General features: G+C 34.1%; 1 protein-coding gene across 2 annotated transcripts in view; it reads right to left on the bottom strand.

Annotated features, from left to right (window-relative positions):
- Positions 1-23,787, bottom strand: part of LOC127720101 (uncharacterized) — a 55,586-nt gene that overhangs the window by 9,752 nt on the left and 22,047 nt on the right. For both annotated transcript variants that reach the window (XM_052226505.1, XM_052226507.1), the window contains exons 6-13: positions 21,484-21,650; positions 21,096-21,252; positions 16,875-17,040; positions 15,287-15,388; positions 12,757-12,888; positions 8,439-8,612; positions 6,551-6,677; positions 5,950-6,189 (exon numbers count right to left, since the gene is read on the bottom strand). In XM_052226505.1, the coding sequence (XP_052082465.1) occupies positions 5,950-6,189; positions 6,551-6,677; positions 8,439-8,612; positions 12,757-12,888; positions 15,287-15,388; positions 16,875-17,040; positions 21,096-21,252; positions 21,484-21,650 (1,265 nt within the window). The remainder of the gene's footprint in view (positions 1-5,949; positions 6,190-6,550; positions 6,678-8,438; positions 8,613-12,756; positions 12,889-15,286; positions 15,389-16,874; positions 17,041-21,095; positions 21,253-21,483; positions 21,651-23,787) is intronic.

A 23,787-nucleotide genomic window follows, 5' to 3' on the forward strand; every position in this document is an offset into this window, starting at 1 on the left:
TAACCAACCTATCTGTCTGTAGGACTAGACTACTTCAAACGGAGGGTAGTATACCTTACCTAACAATGACTTCATGGTTCAGCGAGCACGCAAGCTAACCAAAGATATTACCTTTAGTTACACACTCATTGAAAACTGCTGTAATAGTATTAGATATTCGATATTGTAATGATATCTAAGATAATAACAAAAAACTGCAAAATTTTTGTAAAATTACTAACTCAGGGGCAGCAACCCAACAACGGGTTGTCGGATTAGTCTGAAAATTTCAGGGCAGATAAATCTAAATCTGATGAACATTTTTGTCACCTGTCAGATTTGCTCTAAATGCTTTAGTTTCAGAGATATAAACCAATAAAATGCTTCGCTGGGCGCAGCTTGATACGACCGCAGAGGTCGAACCCTGAACAGTTGGGGCAAGTATGGACACAACATTCAAGCTTGATACAGCTCTGAATTTGGATTGTGATTAAATATTTGACACAGCATAGGTTTCTGACACAGAAAGAATGTGGTCTAAGAACTTCAATTTTTTTAATTTACCTATTATGGTCCAATGTCCAAAATCAAAATACATGGTTAGATTCAGCATATCAAAGAACCCCATATATTCAATTTTTGTTGAAATCAAACAAAGTTTAATTTTGGACCCCAACTTGGACAAACTTGAAAACTGGTCCCATAATCAAAAATCTAAACACATGTTTAGATTCAGCATATCAAAGTACCCGAAGAATTCAATTTTTGTTAAAATCAAACTAAGTTTAATTTTGGACCCTTTGGACCTTAATGTAGACAAATTTAAAAAACGGGACCCAAAATTAAAAATCTAAAAACACGGTTAGATTTGGCATATCAAAGAACCCCAATAATTCAATTTTTGATGAAATCAAACAAAGTTTAATTTTGGACCCTTTTGACCTCAATATGAACCAATTTGATAGCGGGCCCACAAATAAAAAATCTAAATACATGGTAAGATTCAGCATATCAAAGAACCCCATATATTCAATTTTTGTTGAAATCAAACAAAGTTTAATTTTGGACCCCAACTTGGACCAACTTGAAAACTGGTCCCATAATCAAAAATCTAAACACATGTTTAGATTCAGCATATCAAAGAACCCCATATATTCAATTTTTGTTGAAATCAAACAAAGTTTAATTTTGGACCCCAACTTGGACCAACTTGAAAACTGGTCCCATAATCAAAAATCTAAACACATGTTTAGATTCAGCATATCAAAGAACCCCAAAAATTCAATTTTTGTTAAAATCAAACTAAGTTTAATTTTGGACCCTTTGGACCTTAATGTAGACCAATTTAAAAAAACAGGACCCAAAATTAAAAATCTAAATACACGGTTAGATTTGGCATATCAAAGAACCCCAATAATTCAATTTTTGATGAAATCAAACAAAGTTTAATTGTGGACCCTTTTGACCTCAATATGAACCAATTTGATAGCGGGCCCACAAATAAAAAATCTAAATACATGGTAAGATTCAGCATATCAAAGAACCCCATATATTCATTTTTTGTTGAAATCAAACAAAGTTTAATTTTGGACCCCAATTTGGACCAACTTGAAAACTGGGCCAAAAATCTAAAATCTAAATACATATTTAGATTCAGCATATCAAAGAACCCCATATATTCAATTTTTGTTGAAATCAAACAAAGTTTAATTTTGGACCCCAACTTGGACCAACCTGAAAACTGGGCCCATAATCAAAAATCTAAACACATGTTTAGATTCAGCATATCAAAGAACCCTAAGAATTCAATTTTTGTTAAAATCAAACTAAGTTTAATTTTGGACCCTTTGGACCTTAATGTAGACCAATTTAAAAAACGGGACCCAAAATTAAAAATCTAAATACACGGTTAGATTCGGCATATCAAAGAACCCCAATAATTCAATTTTTGATGAAATCAAACAAAGTTAAATTTTGGACCCTTTGGACCTCAATGTGGACCAATTTAAAAACGGGGCCCAAAATCCAAAAACTTAATACATGGTTAGATTCAGCATATTAAAGAACCCCAAGAATTCAAGAATAAAACCCCATTGAAATTGATCAAGAAATAAGCAATTTATACGAAGTATCTTCTTTTGCACAATACTGTGCAATTGAATATTTATTGCTATTGCGCAATACTGTACAATTGACAATTTCTTGCTATTGCGCAATATTGTGCTATTGGATATTTCTTGCTATTGCGCAATACTGTTAAATTGAAGATTTCTTGCTATTGCGCAATACTGTGCAATTGAAGATTTCTTGCTATTGTGCAATACTGTGCAATTGAAAATTTCTTGCTATTGCACAATACTTATTATATAATAATTTACACATCCTGTTTGGTGTGTATCTCCTACCATATCATTATTATTTGCTTTTAAATATAAATCAGAAATAACCAACTTAAAATGGAAAATTTTAAAAGAAAAAAAAAAGGAATAAAAAGAAAAAAAAAAAAAAAAAAAATCCCCCCCCCAATTTTTTGAACCCCCTTATGATTCATCACCCCCAAACTCAATCCCAGCCTTCCCTTTGTGGTATGGTACCTTGCAGTACAATTTCAGAGAGATCCATACACTTGAACACAAGTTATTGTCTGGAAACTAGAAAAATGCTTATTTTTGGCCCCTTTTTGGCCCCCAATTCCTAAACGTTTCGGGCAATTACCCCCAAACTCAATTCCAGCTTTCCCTTTGTGATATGAAACCTTGTAGTACAATTTCAGAAATATCCAAACACTTACACACAAGTTATTGTCATGAAACTAGAAAAATGCTTGTTTTTTGCCCCTTTTTTGGCCCCTAATTCCTAAAATTTTGAGGCAAATACCCCCAAAATCAATTACAGCCTTCCCTTTGTGATATGGAACCTTGTGGTACAATGTCAGAGAGATCCATACACTTACACACAAGTTATTGTCTGAAAGTTACAAAAATGCTTATTTTTGGCCCCTTTTTGGCCCCTAATTCCTTAACTGTTGGTACCATAACCCCCAAAATCAATCCCAACCTTCCTTTCGTGGTATTGAACCTTATGGTGAAATTTCATGGAGATCCATTCACTTAAACTAAAGTTAGAGTGCGAAAATCAATGTGTCTTCGGACAACGCTGGACGACGACGACGACGACGCCAACGTCATACCAATATACGACCAAAAAATTTTTAATTTTTGCGGTCGTATAAAAACTGCATTTTACCCCTATGTTCTATTTTTAACCAAGTCGGCAATGATGGTTGGAAGGCGGGGTCATCAGACACATTTTTTAAACTAGATACCCTAATAATGATTATGGCCAAGTATGGTTAAATTTGTCTCAGTAGTTTTAGAGAAAAAGATATTTGTAAAAGATTACAAAAACTTACGAAAAATTGTTAAAAATTGACTATTAAGGGCAATAACTCCTAAAGGGGTCGACTGACAATTTTGGTCATTTGACTTATTTGTAGATCTTACTTTGCTGAACATTATTGCTGTTTACAGTTTATCTCTATCTATAATAATATTCAAGATAATAACCAAAAATTTAAAAATTTCCTTAAAATAACCAATTCAGGGGCAGCAACCCAACAACAGGTTGTCAGATTTGTCTGAAAATTTCAGAGCAGATAGATCTTGACTTGATAATCAGTTTTACCTGTGTCAGATTTACTCTAAATGCTTTGGTTTCAGAGATCTAAGCCAAAATCTACATTTTACCCCTATGTTCTATTTTTAGCCATGGCGGCCATCTTGGTTGGTTGGCGGGGTCATTGGACACATTTTTTAAACTAGATACCCTAATGCTGATTGTGGCAAAGTTTGGTTAAATTTGGCCCAGTGGTTTCAGAGGAGAAGATTTTTGTAAAAAGCTAACAACGACGACAACAGACGACGGACGACGGACGACGGACCCCAAGTGATGAGAAAAGCTCACTTGGCCCTTCTAAAAAATGCTTGTTTTTGGCCCCTTTTTAGCCCCTAATTTCTAAACAGCTAGAACAATAACACTCAAAATCAATCCCAACCTTGCTATTGTGGTATGGTACCTTGTGCTACAATTTCAAAGAGATCCTTACACTTAAACTCAAGTTATTGTCTGGAAACCAAAATGTCTTCAAAAGAAGTTAGCAATATCCTTTAAAACTTTACTTTCCGCTATATAGATGATGTTCTCTCACTAAATAATTCAAAATTTGGTGACTATGTTGAACGCATCTATCCCATCGAACTAGAGATAAAGGATACAACAGATACAGTTAAGTCTGCCTCATATCTTGACTTACATCTAGAAATTGACAATGAGGGTCGGTTGAAAACAAAACTTTACGACAAAAGAGATGATTTCAGCTTCCCAATTGTGAACTTTCCATTTCTATGTAGCAACATTCCAGCAGCGCCTGCATACGGAGTATATGTCTCCCAATTGATATGATATTCCCGGGCTTGTGTTTCCTATCATGATTTCCGTGATAGAGGGTTGCTGCTCACAAGGAAGCTATTAAACCAAGAGTTCCAAATGGTGAATTTGAAATCATCCCTTCGTAAATTTTACGGACGCCATCACGAGTTGGTTGACAGTTATGGAATAACCATTTCACAGATGATATCGGATATGTTCCTTATGTCGTAATTACAATCCACTTCCTTTTTCACCACGAATATGACCTACCGAATTAGACTATTTACCGTATTTGTAATAACATGAGCAACACGACGGGGCCACATGTGGAGCAAGATCTGCTTACCCTTCCGGAGCACCTGAGATCACCCCCAGTTTTTGGTGGGGTTCGTGTTGCTTAGTCTTTAGTTTTCTATGCCATGGTGTTGTCAGTTTATTTTCGATCTATGAGTTTGACTGTCCCTCTAGTTTCTTTTGCCCCTCTTTCAGACGACAAATGTCTTCGGACAATGACGCAGACAATGCCATAACATGATACAAACACAAAAATTTTGCGATCGTATAAAAACTATTTGGGTTGTATCGATTCTTATTGTGAATCAGAACTTATTTATACCACAAACATTGGTTTCAACTCTCTCGATCTTGGCGGGAGACTCCCCATATTTTTACAAATTTCTGGATTCTCCCTCTGTGTGTTTGTCTCCCTTGCAAAAGTTAAAATTGTCCACTAGCATAAAAAGTCACCCACTCATTTTGAACTATAATTTAACTTTCATTAAGCTGTTAACAAAATTAAGAAAATGTGCTTATTTTCAATATTTTTACTTATTTCCTAGAACTTAATATGGTTGGATTCCAGGAAATTTTGTCAAATTTCACCAATATCTACTTTTGACCTATTTGGGTTGTAAATTTTAACTCTTTATAAGAACCCCTTGACAAAAAAAGTTCTACTTTTCTTTTTCTTACATGTCTTTTCATCAACTTGTTACAATTATTATCTTCAAACAATGGACTTAATATTCGGGGCCAAATATGGCCCTTATCAAACTGATTTTTATAGTTTTTTCTTATGTTGTACTGTAACACCACTGTCCCAGGTTGAGTGCTCTAAAACATGTTTAACCCCACCATATTCTTTATGTGCCTGTCCCAAGTCAGGAGTCTTTAGTTCAATGATTGTCGTTGGTTCACGTCTGTCATATTTGTTTTTCATTAATTGTTTTGTTATAAATTAGGCCGTTTGTTTTCTCAATTGAATTGCTTCATATTTTTCATGTCTGGGCCTTTTATAGCCGACTATTAGGTATGGGTTTTTCTCATTGTTGAAGGCCGCAAGGTTGCTTATAATTGCTTACATCCACTTCATTTGAACTTTGTTGGATAGTTGTCTTATTGGCAATCATACCACATCTTCATATTTTTATATTACTCCTAAAACAAAAAATGTGACGTTATGTTTATTTTGATGTACAAACAATGTAATTATTCATAATCCTTTAGATTCTGAAATAATGAATTGTTGCTGCAGTCACCTACCTTTTTCAATCCAGACATGGTCTTTCTTAGCAGCTGAAATCATTTTTTTCCATGTATTGCTGGACAATGACTTTATCTTATCATTCTTAACACTATCCTCATACAAGAATGTATCTTTTATTTCTGTAGATAGAGTTTTGCGTATCTTTTCTCCCTCTACTTTTGAAACAGCATACAACTCAACTGAAATGGCTTGTACAGTCACTTTGTGTTTATCTGCTCCATCTTTAGATTCAAAAGCTAAAAATATTTGAAAAGTTTACACTAACATTTAATAGTGCTTTTTTAATGCAAAATAATTTAAACAATTCAAACGAAAAGGCCAGATTAATGTACAAAACAATAAACCAAAAACAAATATGATATACAGCAACAAACAACATTAGCCCCTTTTTTCTCTCAAAAACTATGAAAAAATAACAAGGTTTTTATAAGATTTTCAAAAATGGCTTTTTAAACAATATGTAATGAAATTATGAAAAGAAAAGTAGGGGCAAGTGAGCAAAATTTTTAACGGCACTACATGGATAAAACTAGAGGATTCCGAATATCTGACAAAAAGACAAAAACAAGAGTAGCTTGATCTTAAAGTACTACTTACCCTCTTTACCATCTGATGGTGAGCTGTCATGTCTATGTCGATCATATATAACAGTTCCTGACATACTTTCTAACCTTTTTTTGAATTCACCAACAGTTGCAGAATCAAAAATTACAAACTTAATTTTCTGAAAATATAAGCAATAAAATCTATCATTTCTCTGAAGATATATTTTTTTCTACTGTTTTTGTTTCAGGTGTGCAGTGAAAGATAATTGAAGTTAATATAAATATCACTTTTTCATGATAAGAAAATTGCTGTGTTTTTAAGCCATAGAAAAGCCCCAATCTCTTGAAACAGATCTATAATGAAGTATATTTAGCATTCTTAATTGAAGCTCAAATTCTGCCCTTTATGACTTTTATAACTTGTCTTAAGGATGTTCGCTCTTCTTTTTCAAAATAACAAGCTTTTAAAAAGGCTGTTATAAATTAAAAGTATACAAATAAAGGAACTTAAAAAGCAGAAAAAATTGAAGGGTCCGTGTGCTTGTTTTCCAGATATAAGCCATTGAAAATTTGGCGAGAAGTGATTCTCTCTAGATTTTTCATATATTTAACATTGGCCCCTTTTTTGTTCAAAAACTATGAAAAAATAACAAGGATTTTATAAGATTTTCAAAAATGGCTTTTTAAACTATATATAATAAAATTATGAAAAGAAAAGTAGGAGTTTGTGGGCAAAATTTTCAATGCTACTACATGGATAAAACCAGAGGATTCCGAATATCTGGCAAAATTTCAAAAACAAGAGGAGCAAACATCCTAAATTGTAGATCTCAGATTAGGAAACTTTTTGGAAAATTTTTTAATTGTTATTTTTTTGGAAAATTTAACAATATTTTATTTTGAGAAAAGTTGTATATAAACAAACCAATTTTTTTTACCTGAAGCAATACACTATTTATAGCACTGCTAATTATGTCATAAGCAAATATCACTAGGAATAGGTAACTTTAAGTAGTAAAACTGAAACATTACTTAAGGAGAGTAACAGATAAGTTTGGCTCTTGAAATCAAGAACATCATAAAACTACCAAATAGTATTCTTCAGATGTTCACAAGACATTAATTTGCCATACAAATATCTTCAATCAAAATCGAAATTGTTATAGAAAGATGCAAATGGCTAAATTACGGAAAAAAACCAAACCCAAAATTATATGATTTCGAATATCTTTACACACAAACAATATTTCTGGAATTACTTTCATCAAGTACCCTAGTTAAAGGGGTTGGAAATAGGAGGTGGTGTCATTCCGAATTCCTGGAAAATAAGTGCTGAATCCAAAATCCCTAAAAAATATAGCATTCTTTCCGGGATCCCCAAAAATCTTCAATTCCAGAGTCCCGATAAGTGTAAATCCTAAACTCCCACAATGAATAAAGGCCCAATCCCTAAATCTCAAAAAAAAGTCCTTCTGCCCGTCTAGTTACCATAAGTTTGGAAAAGCCAAATTTATAAAACTTGAGAGCATAAAAACTAAAATGGCCTAAATTGATCAGTGGTCACTTTTGCCATTGCAAATATAATTTTAGCATAATTACAACTTGTATTAGGGTCAATATAAAACATTTGCTAACCTACTTCTTTAACACATCAGTTTAATTGCAAGATATAAGTAAATATTTGTGTAAATCAAAATTACGTTTTTCATCTGTGTGTGTGTTAAAATGAGAGGTTAGATAGAGTAAAGCATGCTTTCCATTATTTTCACCCCAAAACATCTGTACTAAATCAGGAACATGTCTTTCTTTTCTTTCATCTGCTCCTTCTGTTCTGGTGAAATGGTATCTGGGTTTAAATTAAGTTAAATGTATAAAAAAAAATATTTAAATAATTTTTACCTCTTAAAAATACAGATGTTGAAAAAATGTCTGAAACTTACCTTAATACATTTTGATCTCTGAGCTGTGACCTTGGCCTCAGAAACAAGACAATTTACAACTTCATGAACAGGATATTTAAGAAGCTGTCCAGTTCCTACAGCAGAAAAGGCAACACAATCGTGGTTTCTAATGCTACACTGCCTCAAACAATCTCTTACTGCTTTATGCAAAATCTGTAAAATTCAGAAGAGATAATTATAAGGAGGTACACCAATTCATAGGTCTAGAAGTAAACAGACCAACAAAGAAGTAACAAGAGTGCACACACTGAAATGTCTTGCCTGCATTACTGACCATTGGTTTTATGTTGAAAGTCTTAAAGATAAAGGTTTTACTAAAAGTATCACATAAACTTAACATTTTTAAATATCCATGAAATTGAGGTCAAGGTCAGATTATATCTACCAGACAGACATGTTCATCTTGCAATCATTCCATACACCAAATATAGTTGACCAACTGCTTATAGTATTTAAATAAATAATGCCCCCATTTGCATATAACTTTATACAGGGACATTATTAAACTCAAGAACAGTAAAAGTGGCGCAGCCCAAATTCAAACTTGATTTCTGTTTTGTGGTAATAAGCATTGTGTGTAAGTTTCATAACATTTGGTTGAGGCACACTAAAGTTAGAGAACAAAAACTAAATTTGGGATGTACGGACAGGCAAGGGTAACACTAAATGCCCCCTCCACTGCAGTGGGGGTATAAAAACAGAACAAAACACAAAATCTTAATTTGACCAATGAACAATGAAAATGAGGTCAAGGTAAGATAATACTTGCCAGACAGACATGTACACTTTACAGTCATTCCATACACCAAATATAGTTGATCTATTGCTTATAGTTCTTGAAAAATAGACCAAAACACAAAAACTTAACATTGAACAATAAACCATGAAAATGAGGTCAAGGTCAGATGAAACTTGCCAGACTGATATGTACCACTAACAATTCCATACACCACATATAGTTGACCTACTGTTTTTAGTATTTGAGAAACGGACCTAATCATGTAACTTTAACATTGATCACTGATCTATGAAATGAGGTTGAGGTCAGGTGAACTCTGTCTGATGGACATGTAGACCTTGCAAGGAACCCATAAACCAAATATAGTTATCCTTTTACTCATACTAAAAGAGAAATTCACATGGCCAAAATAATTTTTGTTCAAGCAGTCGCTGAACCATGAAAATGAGGTCAAGGGCAATGGACATATGACAGACAGAAACTTTGTAAAATAAGGTATCTGCGTACAAGGTATGAAGCATCCAGGTCTTCTACCTTCTGAAATATAAAGCTTTATACAAAAAGTTTACTCAGCCACCGACACCGCCAGATACTAATCGCAGGCGAGACAAAAACAGTCTGAATGGCATTGAAAGAGTAACACATAGTGCTTCAACAGAGAAAATAACTCCTATTATTGTGGTTTCATTTATTTTCCTGGATACCAATTTTCATGGATTAAGGAATTAAATTTGTATTTTCATAGATACTTTATGTCATGGTTTCAAACGAAGTCTGCATACAAGAATATAGATAATCTGTACTTCAGTGAACATTCAAATTCGTGGTTTACTCTACTGGCAAAATCTACGAAAAATTGATATCCCATGAATAATAATGAAATCAAAGTATGCCTGAAAATCTCGACATGATTCAAAAGTTATATGCAGTCACAAATATTATGGTCTGTTAGAAACATGAAATAAAATGCTCCCTGGGGCGCAGCTTAATACGACCGCAGAGGTCGAACCCTGAACAGTTGGGGCAAGTATGGACACAACATTCAAGCTTGATACAGCACTGAATTTGGATTGTAATTAAATATTTGACACGGCATAGGTTTCTGACACAGAATGAATGTGGTCTAAGAACTTAAATTTTTTTAATTTACCTATTCAAACCATATCATTATTATTTGCTTTTATATATAAATCAGAAATAACCAATTTAAATTGGAAAATTTTAAAGAAAAAAAAAGGAAAAAAAAATCCCCCCCCCCAAATTTTTTGAACCCCCTTATGATTCATCACCCCCAAACTCAATCCCAGCCTTCCCTTTGTGGTATGGTACCTTGCATTACAATTTCAGAGAGATCCATACACTTGAACACAAGTTATTGTCTGGAAACTTGAAAAATGCTTGTTTTTTGGCCCCAAATTCCTAAACATTAAGGGCAATTACCCCCAAACTCAAAAACAGCTTTCCCTTTGTGATATGGAACCTTGTAGTACAATTTCATAAAGATCCATACACTTACACACAAGTTATTGTCCTGAAACTAGAAAAATGCTTGTTTTTTGCCCCTTTTTGGCCCCTAATTCCTAAAATTTTGAGGCAATTACCCACAAAATCAAACCCAGCCTTCCTTTTGTGGTATGGTACCTTGCAGTACAATTTCAGAGAGATCCATACACTTGAACACAAGTTATTGTCTGGAAACTAGAAAAATGCTTATTTTTGGCCCCTTATTCCTAAACTTTTTGGGCAATTACCCCCAAACTCAATTCCAGCTTTCCCTTTGTGATATGGAACCTTGTAGTACAATTTCACAAAGATCCATATACTTACACACAAGTTATTGTCATGAAACTAGAAAAATGCTTGTTTTTTGCCCCTTTTTGGCCCTTAATTCCGAAAATTTGGAGGCAATTACCCCCAAAATCAATCCCAGCATTCCCTTTGTGATATGGAACCTTGTGGTACAATGTCAGAGAGATCCATACACTTACACACAAGTTATTGTCATGAAACTAGAAAAATGCTTGTTTTTTGCCCCTTTTTGGCCCTAATTCTTAAAATTCTGAGGCAATTACCCCCAAAATCAATCCCAGCATTCCCTTTGTGATATGGAACCTTGTGGTACAATGTCAGAGAGATCCATACACTAACACACAAGTTATGTCTGAAAGTTACAAAAATGCTTATTTTTGGCCCCTTTTTGGCCCCTAATTCCTTAACTGTTGGTACCATAACCCCCAAAATCAATCCCAACCTTCCTTTTGTGGTATTGAACCTTATGGTAAAATTTCATAGAGATCCATTCACTTAAACTAAAGTTAGAGTGCGAAAACCAATGTGTCATCTGACAACGAAGACGACGACGACGCCAACGTCATACCAATATACGACCGCAAAATTTTTTTGCGGTCATAGAAAAATCATGTGATAATGTCAGAATAAAGACTGCAGAAATTAGGGAGCAGTGAAAGAATACAAATGTCTCGAGCAAATTGAAACACCTTCCATTTCTTTGTAATGGCAACCATAAAACTTAAAAAGTAAAACTTTTAATTTCTTTCTTCTCATACCCATGTACTTGAAGCTTATGAGTTAAAAGTGAATTTTCATTTGTAAATACACCATATATAAGAGCAACTCTAGCAAATAGTATCAACTTATATAATTTATTGCCATAAGCATAAGTTATGATAATTTATTACACATCATTTTTCATAATAGTAACAATATGAGATGAAAAGATAAGATGGTGTTCATACAGAAACACTTACATCCAAACTCCTACCTGGACCAAGAACACAGTTATTTGGTAGTGCATTTATCTTAAACAATAAATGCAAATTTAAACAAGAATTAGTCCATAGTACACAGTTGCCCCACTCCCACTATCATTTTCTATGTTCAGTGAACCGTGAAATTGGGGTCAAAACTCTAATTTGGCATTAAAATTAGAAAGATCATATCATAGGGAACATGTGTACTAAGTTTCAAGTTGATTGGACTTCAACTTCATCAAAAACTTTAACCTGAAGCGGGGCAGACGGATGAACGGACGAACGGACACAGATACCGAAAAAACATAAAGCCCCTAGGTGGGGCATAAAAAAGTGCACCTGCTCCATCTCAATGAGATTTTTACAGTGTAGTGTTCTACTTTAGGAGCAAATTAAATCAAAATTATAAAAAAAAGTCTATCAGATCTTACTCAAAATATGGACAATTTTATGATAAGGGGGTCTATAATTCAGTACGAACGCTTCAGACATACTTATTTTTGAACTTTTTCAACTGGACAAATCACTACATTACCTAAAAATTCATGACCCGAATTTTCTTTATATGTAATTTCATCCACCCTTCTTACTATTTTATACACTGTCCATACTAGGAACTATATATATAAATTCAAAGGATGATAACTGTATACCCAAGTACCACCTTCTGAAGTAGAGGATATTATAATTACTACAAGTTAACGATCAATCGTTTGTTGTTTGCTGTCAAATATTTCATGCATTTTTAGGACGAGCAGAATAAAGATGGATAACAGTGTATTATTACCGATTTGTCACCAGTCCATTTTGGTATTTCAAGATGGCAGACTTCTCTGCAAGCTAGACCACCTGACTTTTGAGTGAATGTAATACTACTGGTATCAGTGGTTTCTTGTCCATTTCTTGCTTGAATATATTTCTACAATGAAATAATTACATAACATGTACTTTTCATTAGAATCTGTACTTTTCATTGGCTGAAAGCATTCGCTAGGGTTTTAATATCAATTTCTATTTCTCAATAAAATCAACATTCATGACAGTACGTGCTTCAAAGTCACAACACTGCAAAGGAAAACAAAATGGAAAACTTGGAATAATGTCTAGTAATTTCATGGTTGTAGCATAAAAATGTAACTATAAGAATTGAATGCTTCTTTTTGTAATTCTATAGGGTTGTAAAAACGTTGGTAGTGTGCACATTTTTAGTATGAAGTGCTTCCGCTATAATAATATCTATAACTTCTTTTAACCCTGTAAAATAAACTATGTTGCAAGCTATCTGCCATATTTTTTTTCATTGTTTCTTATACCGTATTTGGTCGTGTATAATCCACACTTTTAACCCAAAATATGTAGTTGGTACAGGGGGTGTGGATTATACACAACTATAGACGGTTTTCGATTTTTATAAAAAAAAAATTTTCATAATATCGTTTTTTCTTCATTATCATTTATGGGAGATTTTTGACTTCATTTTATTTATTTATTCTTATTTTTTTAATAATTTTTTTCTTCATTAAAGAACCTTAGTGAGCGCGCTCACATACCCCACGTCCCCACATTGTCATTGGAGAAATAAAATATGTGTAAGAAAAAAAAATTGTATAAGAAAATAAAATTGAATCATAATTTCCTGTCAATATGCCCATCTACATAGTATGTCCTTATTATCTGAAAAGGTTTCATGAAATTCTGTTGTGTGGTATCAGAGGAGTTGTGATGACAAACTGTTGCAGTAGTACATTGAAGCAAATAAGTTCAAAGGGGCGTAACTCCAAGAAAAAAAATTGAACCATAATTTCCTGTCGATATGCACATCTACATAGTATGTCCTTATTATCTAAATAGGTTTCATGAAATTCTGTTGTGTGGTATCAGAGGAGTTGCGATGACAAACTGTTGCAGTAGTACATTAAAGTAAATAAGTTCAAAGGGGCGTAACTCCTAGAAAAAAAATTGAATCGCAATTTCCTGTCGATATGCACAACTACATAGTATGTCCTTATTATCTAATAAGGTTTCGTGAAATTCTGTTGTGTGGTTTGAGAGGAGTTGCGATGACAAGAAACAGGACTGATGGCATGACGGACTGACGGACTGACGGACGGACAGACGGATGGGTCAAAAACATTATACCCTCCGCAACTCGTTGCGTGGGGTATAATAATTGAATATTCAAAGTAAAGGTGTGACATCCTGCCTGAGTAATTTAAAGGGGGTAATTAAGGATTAAGTATGGGTGTGTAGCAACTGAATAACAATCATGTCAACTTTTGACAGGTGTTCAATATTATAATCCCAAGCTCAAAATCAACATGATCAATGAAAAGATTATATAGGATTAAAGAGTTTTAAATTTTTAATTACTGCTAATTAATTAAGATAATAAATGTTTGATCTCTATTTTCTTTTGTTCCATAATATTCCAATTATTTCTTTTATATTATTTGAACAGTGCATCAGCTTGGTCATGCTTACACAAATGTTGATATTAGGAGGCATCTTTGATGAATAACTTTACTTTTATAAAATAATAAATGTTAATTACATGATGAAAGCTCTACCATTTCATTTTTTATGACTTTATAACTTATTTAATTAAACAAAAAATATTACACAAAAAAAAAAATTGATTGAACAAACAATTTTCTGAATTATTTGTATCTTATATAAATAGACTTAAAAAAAGATTAAATGCATGGATTAAAAGATCCTAATCAAAGGATTTTTACAGTGAACTAGAATTTTTAATTTTATTAATCTTTTCTTTTGAACTTTTTTTTCAACTTGTTTTCACGATTTTGGGGGTATGAAAAGGGGGTGCGGACTATACATAACTGCGTACTATACACAGCCGAATACGGTAGTATAAATCAGGTACTTTTCTGATTGTTAGCAGTTGTACATTGACCTGTCATTGTTCATAGAGGGGCGTAAAGGTGGGGTATCTGCACGGAAGAACGCGAAATAAAATTGCCATTTCATGATGAACGAACAATTAAAAATTTCTTGCACCTTGATCTTTTTACCGATTTCACGAAACACGGTGAATAACGAACCTTTTTCACTGCTGCACGTGAAATAAAAATGGCAAAACACGTTGCACGAAAATAACCCTTTACCACCCTCTTCATAATTTTGTTTTTTGTACTTAATGGATAGTTGTCTCATTGGTAATCCTTCATATTTCCTTTTTTCTAATGTAGTCAAGTGTTTAAATATGAATCATGATGACTGTACTCAGACTTGAGGTTCAGTTTTAATTGTTCCATGAGCTATTTCTAAAACTTTTGATTACTTAAATGTTTAATTACCTGTTCAAACTCTGGACCACATTTTTTCATAAAACTCTGTGTTATTCTACTCTTATTAAAATTATTGTATCCTGCTGCCACAACATTCACAAGAACACTAGACTAATAAATAAAAAATAAATATAGAAGTATCTAAAAATTGTGATCAACAAATATCCTACTGTGGATTCGTTATTATTCGTGGAATACCAATACTTGTGGATTTCGTGGATAAAGGTGAAAGATAAATTTAAATGTTCAACAAAGTTGAAATTTTCTATATAAGTTTGTATGCAAAACCAAGAAATCAAATATCAACAAAAGTACTATTTTTCTGCAATCCATGAAAATTGGTACTCATAAAAATTGGTACCCAACAAAAATGAATGAATCCACAGTATTTGGAGAATAAAGTTATGATTGGTTAATGATTTTTTGCTCGCTCAATATCCATTTGCAAAAAAAAACAAGTATATTTGGGACAAGAAAGAACAAGTTGAACTAGAAAACTGACATATCAGCAATCCCCCTCCCCCTTTGCACATTTTTGTGTGGGCACAGAGACTGATGAATTTTGACACTAGCAATTAATTCAGGATGTGTATATAAGTTTTATTATAATCCACGCATTATGTATTTTGGTGGGGATTTTTGTAAATGGAAGACAACCAATAATTTTTTACATAGAGAATAATTTTTTGAAAAACAAATAATACCTACATCTTGATTTTCAATGAAAGAAGTAGGGGCAATAAGGCCCTTATTTTGCCCAATTTAACGAGTTACCATGGCAACAACCCAAGATGAGATTTGTATATTGTGTAAAATTTCTTGATTTTCCTTTGATTTTCCTTGTTTTTCATCAAATTTTAAGTATATTTTAGATTGACAAACTATTTGCACACCCAAGAAACAACTTTATATTTAGTGAGATTATGTCAAAACTTATGATAAAGCATCTCTTTAACTATGTAGTTGTTTCTTGGCTGGGCACGACGTATCCATAAATTGAAATAACGATGGAAAAATGCATTAATTCTGTATTTTTCATTGTTTTCATGAAAACAGTACATATTATGACGTAATAGTGACGTCATCAGATAAAAAATCTTATGTTTTCATTTATATTTCTTGACTCTATGCCTTTCCAACCATTTTGTGCCAATTTGAAATAGTTTTCCAACTTTCTATTTTCATGGGCCAAAACCAGGCAATACTCCCTTAAGTAAAAAAAAATGTTTCTCCAGAATGTTGATTATTTTCTTTAATAATGGAGGTATGGTTTGTTCCTCTCATTGGTCAAAATTCAATTAGAATGCACATTTCATTGCTTTATCTCTGCTCTTGCTATTAATTTGTGACCTCATGAAAAAACGTAACCATTTCTGATGAGGTTGCACAGAAAAATCATTCTGCAGATCAAAGAAAAAGGATTTCAAAGATAAAATTTTGTTACTTATAAAAACAAAAAAAAAAGAAACAGATTCCTCCATACCATATTTCTCCACTCGGGCAAGTCTTGTCTTTAAAATTTTGATGACTCAACTCTCCAAAGAAGAAATATTGTGACAGTGGTAAAACTTATATAAATTGATAACTGTTAACTCACTCTTTCATGAACAATATTTCCTTCTTTGAGAATTATTTCCAGCTGATCCATGTGATAACTACTAAAGTTGCCATGACCACCTTGCTGTGGAGAATATTGTTTAGGTCTTGCACCACGTCCAAAATCTGGAGAAGTGTTTCTTCTATGTAATTCAGGTTTCTCAGCTCTTTTGTGAATAAGAAAAAAATAGAAAATTACATTAATGAACATACTGATTAGTAGTTATATAATAAGACCAAAAATACATGTACGACTTCTCTGAATTTTACTTTATTGTTCTGGAGAAAAAAAATTTACTGCAAAGATTATTTCCGCCAAACTCATCGGTGGCTCTTCTATCAAAAAATCAAACAATTAAAACTGGTTGTTAGCATTACTTAAATGTTCATGACTTGGTATTTTTACCGTTCGATTTTTTATAGGCATTTCATGATTGTGTCTTGCAATTTTGTGTTTTAAACAAACTATGATTATATCCATTGATCATTTAAGCAGCTAAAAGTAACCATACAGCCTTCAACAAGAGCATAAAAATCAGCTACAGAAGGCTCTTTGGTCGTAAAAAAAAATTAAAACAAAATAAAAATAAAATGCTCCGCTGGGCGCAGCTTGATATGACCGCAGAGGTCGAACCTTGAACAGTTGGGGAAAGTATGGACACAACATTCAAGCTTGATACAGCACTGAATTTGGATTGTGATTAAATATTTGACACAGCATAGGTTTCTGACACACAATGAATGTGGTCTAAGAACTTAAAAAATTTTAATTTACCTATTCAAACCATATCATTATTATTTGCTTTTATATATAAATCAGAAATAACCAATTTAAAAAGGAAAATTTTAAAGAAAAAAAAAGGAAAAAAAGGGAAAAAAAATTCCTTCTCCAAATTTTTTGAGCCCCTTATGATTCATCACCCCCAAACTCAATCCCAGCCTTCCCTTTGTGGTATGGTACCTTGCAGTAAACTCAATCCCAGCCTTCCCTTTGTGGTATGGTATCTTGCAGTACAATTTCAGAGAGATTCATACACTTGAACACAAGTTATTGTCTGGAAACTAGAAAAATGCTTGTTTTTAGGCCCCTTTTTGGCCCCAAATTCCTAAACATTTAGGGCAATTACCCCCAAACTCAAACCCAACTTTCTCTTTGTGATATGGAACCTTGTAGTACAATTTCATAAAGATCCATACACTTACACACAAGTTATTGTCCTGAAACTAGAAAAATGCTTGGTTTTTTTGCCCCTTTTTGGCCCCTAATTCCTCAAATTTTGAGGAATTACCCCAAAAAATCAATCCCAGCCTTCCCTTTGTGGTATGGTACCTTGCAGTACAATTTCAGAGTGATACATACACTTGAACACAAGTTATTGTCTGGAAACTAGAAAAATGCTTATTTTAAGCCCCTTTTTTGCCCCTAATTCCTAAACGTTTTGGGCAATTACCCCCAAACTCAATTCCAGCTTTCCCTTTGTGATATGGAACCTTGTAGTACAATTTCAGAAAGATCCATACACTTACACACAAGTTATTGTCATGAAACTAGAAAAATGCTTGTTTTTGGCCCCTTTTTTGGCCCCTAATTCCTAAAATTTTGAGGCAATTACCCCCAAAATCAATCCCAGCATTCCCTTTGTGATATGGAACCTTGTGGTACAATGTCAGAGAGATCCATACACTAACACACAAGTTATGTCTGGAAGTTACAAAAATGCTTATTTTTGTCCCCTTTTTGGCCCCTAATTCCTTAACTGTTGGTACCATAACCCCCAAAATCAATCCAAACCTTCCTTTTGTGGTATTAAACCTTATGGTAAAATTTCATAGAGATCCATTCACTTAAACTAAAGTTAGAGTGCGAAAACCAATGTGTCTTCGGACGACGACGACGACGACACCAACGTCATACCAATATACGACCGCAATATTTTTTTGCGGTTGTATAACAAGAGTGAATACGCTGAAATGTCTCGCCTGCTTTACTGATCATTGATTTTATGTTTAAAGTCCTTAATATAAAGCAAACTATCACATAAACTTAACATGATCCAGGAATGAGGTCAAGGTCAGGTAAACCAAACCGAAAATACCTTAGTCATTCCATACACCAAATATAGTTGACCTTTTGCTTATAGTTTCTAAGAAACAAACTTAACCAGGACAATTTAACATTAACCAATGAACCATGAAAATGAGGTCAAGGTCAGATGAAGCATGCCAGACAGACATGTGCACCTTACAATCAATCTATGCATTAAATTTAGATGACCTATTGCTTATAGTATTTAAGAAACAAACTTAACTATGAAAATTTAACATTCACTCATGAACTATGAAAATGAGGTCAAGGTCAGATGATACATGCCAGACGTCCATTAACCAGGACACCCTTGTTTTTTCTCACTTTTTTGCCCCTAATTCCTCAACGGTTTGAGCCATAACCCCTCAAAACCAATCCTAACCATCCCTTTGTGGTATGGAAACTTGTGGTATAATTTCAGAGAGATCCATACACTGTTCCACAAGTTATTGTCATGAAACTAGAAAAATGCTTATTTGGGCCCCTTTTTTGCCCCTAATTCCTAAACTGTTGGGACCATAACGCCCAAAATCTATCCCAACCTTCCTTTTGTGGTTATAAACCTTATGTTTAAATTTCATAGATTTCTATTTACTAATACTAAAGTTATTGTCTGGAAACAAAATGTCTTTGGACGACTACGACGACGTGATACCATTATACGACCGCAAAATATAAAAACTTAACGCTGAGTAATGAACCGTGGAAATGAGGTCAAGGTCAAATAAAATCTGCCAGACTTTGCAGTGTTGTAAAAGCACAACATTGTTAAACAAGAGTGCACACGCTGAAATGTCTCGCCTGTTTTACTGACCATTGATTTCATGTTGAAAATCTTAAAGATAAAGGTTTTACTACAAATATCACATAAACTTAACATTTTTAAAGATCCATGACAATGAGGTCAAGGTCAGATAAAAACTGTCACACAAAAGTTGACTCATTGCTTATGGTAATTGAAAAACAGACCAAAACACATAAACTTAATGTAAACCAATGAACCATGGAAATGAGGTGAAGGTCAGACATGTACACCTTACAATCATTCCATACACCAATTATAGTTGACCTATTGCTATTAGTATTTGAAAAACAGACCAAAACACAAAAACTTAAACTTGACCTATGAACCATGAACATGAGGTCAAGGTCAGATGACAACAGTTAGACAGACATGTACACCTTACAATCATTCCATAAACCAAATAAAGTTGACCTATTGCTTATAGTTCTTGAAAAACAGACCGAAACACAAAAACATAACATTGACCAATGAACAATGAAAATGAGGTCAAGGTTAGATGAAACCTGCCAGTCTGACATGTACCCCTTACAATCATTCCATACACCACATATAGTTGACCTGCTGCTTGTAGTATCTGAGAAACGGACCTAATCACATAACTTTAACCTTAATCACTGATCCATGAATTGAGGTCAAGGTCAGGTTAACCCTGTCTGATGGACATGTAGACATTGCAAGGAACCCATATACCAAATATAGTTATCCTATTACTCATAATAAGTGAGAAATTCACATGACAAAAAAACTGTAATTTTTTTTCAAGCAGTCACTGAACCATGAAAACGAGGTCAAGGACAATGGGCATATGACAGACAGAAACTTCGCAACATAAGGTATCTGCATACAAGGTATGAAGCATCCAGGTCTTCTACCATCTGAAATACAAAGCTTTATACAAAAAGTTGACGCTGCCGCCGCCGGTTAGTAATACCTATGTCTCGCATACTGTGACTTTCGTCAAAGGCGAGACAAAAACAAACTGTTAAAATAAGCTGGAAATGGCTTGACCCATCTGATTGGAACTAAGCACAACAAAATAACTTACATAACGACAAAAGACACAAACTAGTCTGATCCTAAGGTGTGTTTACACTGTACAATTTTCCATCTGATCCCAGGTAAATTGTACAGCAATCTGTTCACACAATACAATTTTCCATTTGATTAATCAAAGGAGATCCGATTTAAGTGTTCACACGGTTCCTTTTTTTGTAAAGACATCACAGGTAAAAAATCAGATGGAAAATTGTACCAAATGTAAACTCACCTGAAGAGTACTTGATCTTTAGTTTATTATTACCTATACTTTCTTGTCTTTGCTATGAACTTACTTGTGATCTGCTGGCAAAGATTTAACGGGATGTAAATCATGTGTTTCTTTCTTCCTCTCTATTTCAAATCCACATTTGTGTTTCTCTTCAAAAGTTGACAAAAATTTTCTCCCACTACCCGAGTCCAAAGATCTGGTCATTACGGCAACATCATTGTCTGAAAAGTAACATAAATCATAAAATAAATATTTAAACAAAGAGTCAAAAAATTGTTTATGTTATCTCACAACTTCTAGTTGTCGGCTCTCTGAACTTTCACAAAGTCCTGCGTCTAATAGTTGAATACTGAATTTATGAGCTTCGGTCCTTGCTTCATTTGAAATCTGGCCTCAAAAATCACCTTTATGTCTAAAAATAAAACATATATTCCATCCAAATTAATTCTTACCTTTGTTACTTATCTTTTGAAGATCAACTGGACCTTGCCAAATTGAAGTTACCAACTGTGAAATCTCTGCTTTTTTATCTTCCACAATAGCAGAATCTCCCTTCAGTTCAATAACTGTTGTCCGCTTGCGATTATCATGCTTGTACTGAAGACTACCATTTCTTTTACTGTAAAGACATGCATGTTATGTTATTTCAGAATTTTTCTACATACTGTAGATATATATATATTCAAGGGAATTCAGTTTTTCTAGATAATTTATTTCCTGGTTTTGACAAATTTTGTCTTTAAGCCTATAAAAGAGATGTGAAAGATACCAAAGGGACATTCAAACTCGTAAGTCGAAAATAAACTGCAACGCCATGGCTAAACTAGAGGCTCTCAAGAGCCTGTGTCGCTCACCTAATTCTACTTTGATTTTTGAAATCATGTAAAAATAGATTAAAATCATAACATTGTTTATGATACCCTAATAATGAGTGAGGCCAAATTTGGTTTAATATTGGTCCTGTAATATAATAAAAAAATCCTGGTGGCCATCTTTAACAAGTAAATCGGCAACAAAGTAGCAACACTTCATCAGCACCTCATAAGAAACATTTATGCCATGTTTGGTTTCATTCCATTCAGTGCACCTCTAGAAGAAGCATTTGTATGTATTTCCCATAGGGTCTTATGTTAAAGGAAATCCCCCCGCTGGCGGCCATCGTGGATGAAAGATCAGCTTCAAAGTAACAACACTTAGTCAGCACCTCATAAGGAACATTCATGCCATGTTTGGGTTCAATATATTCAGTACGTGGCTCTCTAAAAGAAGACATTTGTATGTATTGTCCATAGGGTCCTTTGTTAAACATTGTCCCCCACTGGCGGCCATCTTGGATGATGGATTGGCTTCAAAGTAACAACACTTGGTCAGCACTTCAAAAGAAACATTCATGCCATGTTTGGTTTCATTCCATTCAGTGGTTCTCTAAAAGAAGACATTTATATGTATTTCCCTTAGGGTCCTATGTTAAACTAAGTCCCCTGCTGGCGACCATCTTGGATGATGGATCGGCTTCAAAGTAACAACACTTGGTCAGCACCTCATAAGGAACATTCATGCCATGTTTGGTTTCATTTCATTCAGTGGTTCTCTAAAAGAAGACATTTGTATGTATTTCCCGTACGGTCCTATGTTAAACTAAGTCCCCCGCTGGCGGCCATCTTGGATGATGGATCAGCTTCAAAGTAACAACACTTGGTCAGCACCTCATAAGGAACATTCATGTCATGTTTGGTTTCATTCCATTTAGTGGTTCTCTAAAAGAAGACATTTGTAAATATTTCCCATAGGGTCCTATGTTAAACTAAGTCCTCCACTGGCGGCCATCTTGGATGATAGATCGGCTTCAAAGTAACAACACTTGGTCAGCACCTCATAAGGAACATTCATGCAATGTTTGGTTTCATTCCATTCAGTGGTTCTCTAAAAGAAGACATTTGTATGTATTTCCCGTAGGGTCCTATGTTAAACTAAGTCCCCCGCTGGCGGCCATCTTGGATGATCGATCGGCTTCAAAGTAACAACACTTGGTCAGCACCTCATAAGGAACATTCATGTCATGTTTGGTTTCATTCCATTTAGTGGTTCTCTAAAAGAAGACATTTGTAAATATTTCCCATAGGGTCCTATGTTAAACTAAGTCCTCCACTGGCGGCCATCTTGGATGATAGATCGGCTTCAAAGTAACAACACTTGGTCAGCACCTCATAAGGAACATTCATGCAATGTTTGGTTTCATTCCATTCAGTGGTTCTCTAAAAGAAGACATTTGTATGTATTTCCCGTAGGGTCCTATGTTAAACTAAGTCCCCCGCTGGCGGCCATCTTGGATGATCGATCGGCTTCAAAGTAACAACACTTGGTCAGCACCTCATAAGGAACATTCATGCCATGTTTGGTTTCATTCCATTCAGTGGTTCTCTAAAAGAAGACATTTGTATGTATTTCCCATAGGGTCCTATGTTAAACTAAGTCCCCTGCTGGCGGCCATCTTGGATGATGGATCGGCTTCAAAGTAACAACACTTGGTCAGCACCTCATAAGGAACATCCATGCCATGTTTAGTTTCATTCCATTCAGTGGTTCTCTAAAAGAAGACATTTGTATGTATTTCCCATAGGGTCCTATGTTAAACTAAGTCCCCCTCGCTGGTGGCCATCTTGGATGATGGATCGGCTTCAAAGTAACAACACTTGGTCACCACCTCATAAGGAACATTCATGCCATGTTTGGTTTCATTCCATTCAGTGGTTCTC

Source organism: Mytilus californianus, unplaced genomic scaffold, assembly GCF_021869535.1.
Source record: "Mytilus californianus isolate M0D057914Y unplaced genomic scaffold, xbMytCali1.0.p SCAF_11, whole genome shotgun sequence".
NCBI classification, from domain to species: domain Eukaryota; kingdom Metazoa; phylum Mollusca; class Bivalvia; order Mytilida; family Mytilidae; genus Mytilus; species Mytilus californianus.